We start from the raw sequence: 7873 nt of genomic DNA on the forward strand, positions 1-7873 counted from the left end.
CAAGATGGCTGCACTTCAACTCCCAGGATTCTCTAGCTAGCACGCTTTAAGGTGGGTGGGCTTCTATTCCCAGAATTCCCTAGCCAGCAAGGAATTCTAGGAGTTGAAGTCCACCCCTCTTAAAGCATGCTGAATTGAGGATTCTGGGAGATAAAGTCCATCCATCTTAAAGCATGACTGACAGGGGGATTCTGGGAGTTGAAGTCCGCCCATCTTAAAGCAAGCTGACAGGGGTATTCTGGGGATTGAAGTCCGCCCATCTTAAAGCAAGCTGACAGGGGTTTTCTGGGAGTTGAAGTCCACCCATCTTAAAGCATACTGGATGGGGGATTCTGGGAGTTGAAGTCCTCCCATCTTAAAGCAAGCCACCTGGGGGATTCTGGGAGTTGAAGCCCACCCATCTTAAAGCAAGCCGACTGGGGGATTCTGGGAGTTGAAGCCCACCCATCTTAAAGCATACTGGATGGGGGATTCTGGGAGTTGAAGCCCACCCATCTTAAAGCAAGCTGACTGGGGGATTCTGGGAGTTGAAGTCCATCCCTCTTAAAGTTATCAGCACTGAAAAACACCATTCTAAATCAGCACTGAAAAACACCATTCTAAATCAGCACTGAAAAACACCATTCTAAAACACCATTCTAAATTCATTTCTTTTTGAATGGGGCAATTCCAGATGTGTTCACTTCAATTCCCAGAAATGTCCACTAAAGCAATGCCGGCTGGGGAATTCTGGGAGTTGAAGTCTCGTTGTCCCCCTCCCTCCAAAGTTGACCAGGGTGAGAAAAATTTCTGGAAAAGGCTTAAAACCAAGAAGCCAAAGTTAAGTTTCCCAGTGTGGCTCAAATCCCTTTGGAGAGAGAGAGAGAGAGAGAGAGAGAGATGACAGGGTTTGCGTGCAGATGTGACCCTTGGCGGATCTGTGAAATCCCGGATTTTACTCCGTCTTGGATTCCCTGGGAGATTCCGCCCTGCAGCTGTCTGAGAAGGATTTTCGAAGCCAAGATTGGAAGGATCAGTTGACAGAGAATCCAAAAACAAGTTTCTTTTGGACTTATGCAAATATTTCTCAAGCGTTCTTTTCACATCCTTCAGGCAGGGAAAGGGGAAGGGAAGGAGAGGAGAGACAGACAGACAGAAAGATAGGAAACTCTGGGGTAGAGAGTCTCTAGATCATGTGACCCCCCCCTCACTCCATTTGGTCCCACCTGTTGCTAAGGGGGTCCCCAGCCCCGCCTGAACACCCTTCCATGCTACCCCAGCCCTCCCTCTTCTTGCCATAAGATCTGCAGCCAGCAGCTGTTTAATGAAGAGAAGGACCAGGGGAGACAGGATAGCAGTCTTCCAATATCTCAGGGGCTGCCCCAAAGAAGAGGGAGTCAAGCTATTCTCCAAAGCACCTGAGGGCAGGACAAGAAGCAATGGGTGGAAACTAATCAAGGAGAGAAGCAACTTAGGAGGAATTTCCTGACAGTTAGAATAATTCATCAGTGTCGGGACATTTCTCCTTCGTTCTAGATTTGCTTCCCTCCTTGAAGACCTCCAAGGTCCCTTCCGACTCGGTTATTCTAGTATAAAGTTCAGCCTTGGCTTTCCTCCCTACCCCAGGTCTGGGTGAACACCGCAAAGGAGAAACGGAGGCCCACAAAAAATGGAGATTGTGTTTGCAATCCACAACCAAGTCCTTTGCAATGCCACAAACCGCACACTTCCTTCTGCACACAGCTGAAGACGGTTTGAGATATGATTTGGAGAGGTTCAGCAAACTCCCCCCATCTGTCTGTCTGTCTGTCTGTCTGTCTGTCTGTCTATCTATCTATCTATCTATCTATCTATCTATCTATCTATCTATCTATCTATCTATCTATCATCTATATCCCTCTCTATATCTATCTAGCTATCTAGCTATCCCTCTCTCTCTATCTACCTATCCCTCTCTCTATCTATCCCTCTCTATCTCTCTCTCTCTCTATCTCCCCCTTTTCTCTATCTATATCCCTCTCTATATCTATCTATCTATCTATCTATCTATCTATCTATCTATCTATCTATCTATCTATCTATCTATCCCTCTATCTATCCCTCTCTATCTCTATCTATCTATCTCCCCCTTTTCTCTATCTATATCCCTCTCTATATCTATCTATCTATCTATCTATCTATCTATCTATCTATCTATCTGTCTATCCCTCTCTATATCTATCTATCTATCATCCATCTATCTATCTATCTATCTATCTATCTATCTATCTATCTATCTATCTATCTATCTATATCTGTCTATCTATCCCTCTCTATCTCTATCTATCTATCTATCTATCTATCTATCTATCTGTCTGTCTGTCTGTCTATCTACCCCTCTCTATCTCTATCTCTATCTATCCCCCTCTATATCTATCTATCTATCTATCTATCTATCTATCTATCTATCTATCTATCATCCATCTATCTATCTATCTATCTATCTATATCTGTCTATCTATCCCTCTCTATCTCTATCTATCTATCTGTCTATCTACCCCTCTCTATCTCTATCTCTATCTATCCCCCTCTATATCTATCTATCTATCTATCTGTCTGTCTGTCTGTCTGTCTGTCTGTCTGTCTGTCTGTCTGTCTATCTATCCCTCTCTATCTCTATCTATCTATCTGTCTATCTACCCCTCTCTATCTCTATCTCTATCTATCCCCCTCTATATCTATCTATCTATCTATCTATCTATCATCTATCTATCTATCTATCTATCTATCTATCTATCTATCTATATCTGTCTATCTATCCCTCTTTATCTCTATCTCTATCTATCCCCCTCTATATCTATCTATCTATCTATCTGTCTGTCTGTCTGTCTGTCTGTCTATCTATCCCTCTCTATCTCTATCTATCTATCTATCTGTCTATCTACCCCTCTCTATCTCTATCTCTATCTATCCCCCTCTATATCTATCTATCTATCTATCTATCTATCTATCTATCTATCTATCTATATCTGTCTATCTATCCCTCTCTATCTCTATCTCTATCTATCCCCCTCTATATCTATCTATCTATCTATCTATCTATCTATCTATCTATCTATCTATCTATCTATCTATCCCTCTCTATATTTATCTATCATCTATCTATCTATCTATCTATCTATCTATCTATCTATCTATCTATCTATCTACAAACCTTGTTTCCCCGAAAATAAAGTTCTCATTTTCTTTTGACCCCCGAAATAAGTGCTTGGCCTTATTTTTGGGGAGGCCTTATTATTTTTGAGGTGCAGGAAGCGGCGAGAGGGGTCCCCTCATAGATGCTGCTGTGTTGCAATATTTTCAGGGGAGGGCTGACTTTAGCGCATGCGCTCAAAAGCCCGATTGGGCTTATTATCCGGTGGAAGGTCTTATTTTGCGGGGAAACCGGGTACATATTTTTCCGAGCCGCTCTGAAGTTTTTCAATTGGTGTGGGGCCTCCTTCTCAGCACCCCTCCCTTTGGATTTCTCTGGGTCCCTCGGCACCCGAGGCTCAATTGGATAGGATATCTCTTTATTTTACTCCTTTTCTTGTCTTTTGTTTCTTTTTTTTCATTTCTAGCCTCAACTTGGCTACTTCCTTTTTTGGGATTGGCGAGAAGGAAGTCAACTCCCCCCCCCCCCGGGCGGATTGCGAGAGGCTGTTGAAGATTGTGAGGTTGTGAAACCCACAGCAGAGAGCCCCCCCCCCCTCAGGGAATGCATGAACCGGAGTGCGTGCGTGTGTGTGGGGGGGGGGAATGGGAGATAAGTAAGGACACTTTGCTGAAAAGGGAGGTTTTAAGGAAGAAAGAGGAAAAAAATGTGATTTTAAGGGATGAATTGGGATATTTGGGGGGAGATACACAGCTGGGAAGATTTCACAGAAGGGAAAACTCCTTCTGTGAAACTGCGGGTCCGTTTAGCAATGCACCTCTAACCACCTTTTCTAAACCTGAGTTTACTAACTTTTAGTCTTCTCAAGGTTTCTATCACCCATCTCCTCCCACTTATGACTGCAGGACTGTAACCTTATTGCTTGTATCCAGGGGTGAAATCCAGCAGGTTCTGGGGAACCGGCAGCAGAAATTTTGAGTAGTTCAGAGAACTGGCAAATGCCACCTCTGGCTGGCTCCAGAGTCTGGTGGGAATGGAGATTTTGCAATATCCTCCACCTGCCATGCCCACCAAGCCATGCCCAGAGAACCGGTGGTAAAAAAATAATAATTCACCACTACTTGTATCCTATTCTATTCTGAATTCTATTCTATTCTATTTTATTCTGAATTATATTGTATATTATTCTGAATTATATTCTATTCTATTCTGAATTCTATTCTATTTTATTCTGAATTCTATTCTATTCTGTTTTATTCTGAATTATATTCTATTCTGTTTTATTCTGAATTATATTCTATTCTGTTTTATTCTGAATTATATTCTATTCTGAATGCTATTCTATTCTGAATGCTATTCTATTCTGAATCCTATTCTATTCTAAATTCTATTCTATTCTGAATTTTATTCTATTCTATTTTATTCTGAATTCTATTCTATTCTGAATGCTATTCTATTCTGAATTCTATTCTATTCTGAATTCTATTCTATTCTATTCTGAATTTTATTCTATTCTATTCTATTCTGAATTATATTCTGAATGGTATTCTATTCTATTTTATTCTGAATTATCTTCTATTCTGAATGCTATTCTATTCTGAATCCTATTCTATTTTGAATTCTATTGTATTCTGAATTCTATTCTATTCTGAATTCTATTCTATTCTGAATTCTATTCTATTCTATTCTGAATTCTATTCTATTCTGAATTCTATTCTATTATATTCTATTCTGAATCCTATTCTATTCTATTCTATTCTGTACTCTATTCTGAATCCTATTCTATTCTGAATTCTATTCTATTCTGAATTCTATTCTATTCTGAATTCTATTCTATTCTGAATCCTATTCTGGGAGTTGAAGTCCACCCACCTTAAAGTGGCCAAGGTTTCCACGGCTCCAATTCCCACCCACCCATGTCTCCAGCTTCAGGCAGAGGAAGTGACACGCCAAGGAGACCCCCAAATTACTAAGGTCACCCCAAACACCAGGAAACCATTGGCACATATAGTAGGCAGACCGGGCAAAGAAACAGGGCTACAAAGCTAGCTTGGGGGGGGGGGGCATAGGGAAGTTGTATGGAACAAGATTTTGGAGTGGGGGGAGAGGGAGAGGAGAGGAGAGGAGGGGGCCATTTTCTAAAAGGACCAAGCAAACCTCAAGCAAGGGGGAGGGTCTTTGTGAGTGGAGGGGCTCTTGGAGAAGGGGGGGATTAGAGAAGGGGGGGGCAGCAGGCCAACTCAAAGCCAACTAGTGGGGAAGGTCATTTCTGCAACTCCTGCTCCCCCAAAGGAATCAAAGCTTGCAACCTGGTGAATTGACAGGTAAGGAAGGAGCTAAGAGTGAGTGATGGACACACACACACACCTTGCAAAAGAGGGAGGGGTCTTCTGGCCGGGAGGGGTGAGATGCCAATGGGGAAACAGGGAGCCAGATTGGAGCCAGATTGCGGGAGGAATTTGCATAAGGAGTTTTTTTTCTTTCTCTCTCCCCCAATTGTGTTTTTTTTTTTTAAATATTCCACCCTCCCGCCGCTACAAAGTTTGGAAGGAAAGGAATTTTTAAGAGCGTCTTACGAAATGAAAGGAAGGAGGCACGGGGGGGGGGGGGGGAGAGAAAGAGAGAAAGATAGAGATAAAAAAAAAGAGAGAATGAAAAAAAAGTAAGGAAAGCGGAAATAAAGAAAGGAAGGAAGGAGGGAAAGAAAGAAAAAGGAAGGAATGGAAAGAAAGGAAAGGAAGGAAAGAAAGAAAGAGAAAGGAAAGAATGGAAAGAAAGGAAAGGAAAGAGAGAAAGAAAGAGAAAGAAAAGAATGGAAAGGAAGGAAGGAAGGAAAGAAAGAAAGAAAGAGAGAAAGGGAAAGGAAAGAGTGGAAAGGAAAGGGAAGGGAAGGGAAGGGAAGGGAAGGAAGGAAGGAAGGAAGGAAGGAAGGAAGGAAGGAAGGAAGGAAGGAAGGAAGGAAGGAAGGAAGGAAGGAAGGAAGGAAGGAAGGAAGGAACCAATAGCCATTCCTGGGGTGGTATCCTTTGCGCCCCCCTCCGCTACAGCAGCAAACGGGAGGGGGGGCATAATTCAGTGGAAAGTGAAAGGACTTTCAGGGAGGACGAGCTCTCTCTTTCTCTCCCCCCCCCACCCAACAAAGTGCCAGCGAGAAAAGATGAAAAATAATAATAATCCAGAAAAGTGTTTGTTTGTCTGTCACTCCCCCTCCCTGCCGCGTTCTTAAGAAAGTAGGCGGTTCCCCCACCTCCCCCCGGATGTAAAGACGAGGGGTGCAAAAAAAAAAGGGAAAGTGGGCGAGGGAGGGGAGGGGTGTCTCTTGAAAGGACTTGCAAGAAAAGGGGGGGGGGAAGCAAGAAAAGTTTGCGCCTCTGCAAGGTGTAGAAGGAAGGAAAGAAGAAGGAAGGAAGGAAGGCAAGAAGGAAAGGGAGACGGAGGGAGCTAAAGAAAGAAGAGAGAGGGAAGGAAGAAAAAAGAGAAGAAGGAAGGTAGGACGGAAGAGAGGAAGGAAGGAGAGGGAGGGAGGGGGGATTTGAGAGGGGAGGAAGGAAAAGAGAAGGAGAGGAAAAGAAGGAAAGAGGGCAAGGAGGGAGGGAGGAGAGAGGAAGGAAAGAAGGAAAAAAAGGAGAGAAAGAAGGAAGGAATGGAGGGAGGGTGGGTGGGAGTAGAGAGGAAGGGAGGAAAGAAGGGATAGAGAGGGAAGGAAGGAAAAGAGAATGGAGGGAGGGAGGAAGGAAAGAAGGAAGGAATAGAGAGGGAAGGAAGGAAAGGAAAAAAGAAGGAATGGAGGGAGTAGGGAGGAAGGGAGGAAGGAAGGGATAGAGAGGGAAGAAAGAAAAAGAGAAGAAGAGAAAGAAGGAAGGAATGGAGGCAGGGAGGAAAGAAGGAAGGAGTAGAGAGGGAAGGAAGGAAAAGAGGAGAGAAAGAAGGAAGGAACGGAGGTAGGGAGAGAGTAGAGAGGAAGGGAGGAAGAAGGAGAGAGCGAAAGAAAGAAGGAAGGAGGGAAAGGAAACCAGGGGGGGGGGGCTCACCTCGTCCCACTTCATGAACTTGCTCCCCTTGATGAGGGTCTCCGGCACGCGGAGGGGCTCCAGCTGAAGCGCGTGCACCCCCGGGCGCGCCCCGGCCATGGCTGCGCGCTGCTGGCGCCGGGACCACCGCCGCCAACCGCTCGCCTCTGGCCGCTCCTTGGCCGCCTTTCCCAGGGCCGGAGCCTCCGGAGGCAGCGAGGCGGAGACTGAGCGGGGGTGGGTGGGTCCGGGCCAGGGGAGGAGAAGCTTAAAGAGGCCGCCCCGGTCGTCCCCGTCCCCCCCCCACCCCACCCCACCCCTGGGGAGGAGCGCAGAGAAAGTTGGCCAACTCCGGAGCGAGAGGCGCTGCGCCGCGCCCGGCTTCCCACGGGGTGGCAGGACTGCAGAGCCCATCGTTCCCCGTCGGGGATGGTCTAGCTAGAAGCCAGACCTATGGGCTTTAAGGGGAGGGGGCTTGGAGGAAGGACCTCGCAGGGTTTGAAAGCGGGGGGGGCGGGCGGATAAAAGCGAAAGGAGGGGCCGGAAAAGTTTCCAAAGTCAATTTTGGAGATGCGTTAAAAAGACCAACAGAAATACAGTGTGTCCAAAAAGGCAGAATCGTACAGTGAATCCTCGATTTATGACAAGAATTGGTTCTGGGACGTCCGGTTGCAGTGCGAGGCGGTTGTTAAGTGAGTCACGTCCGATTGCACAGCATTTTTTTTTTGCTATAGAGTTGGTTGGTCACGTG

At 45.2% G+C, this 7873-nt stretch overlaps 1 protein-coding gene across 1 annotated transcript in view; it reads right to left on the minus strand.

Annotated features, from left to right (window-relative positions):
• PLCB3 (phospholipase C beta 3) overlaps positions 1–7360 on the minus strand; it is a 35178-nt gene extending 27818 nt beyond the window's left edge. The window contains exon 1 of the mRNA XM_032234294.1: positions 7144–7360. Coding sequence (XP_032090185.1) covers positions 7144–7242 — 99 coding nt within the window. The 5' untranslated portion in view covers positions 7243–7360. The remainder of the gene's footprint in view (positions 1–7143) is intronic.
• Between the last annotated feature and the right edge of the window lie 513 nt (positions 7361–7873).

Source organism: Thamnophis elegans, chromosome 17 (genome assembly GCF_009769535.1).
Source record: "Thamnophis elegans isolate rThaEle1 chromosome 17, rThaEle1.pri, whole genome shotgun sequence".
Lineage (NCBI taxonomy): Eukaryota > Metazoa > Chordata > Lepidosauria > Squamata > Colubridae > Thamnophis > Thamnophis elegans.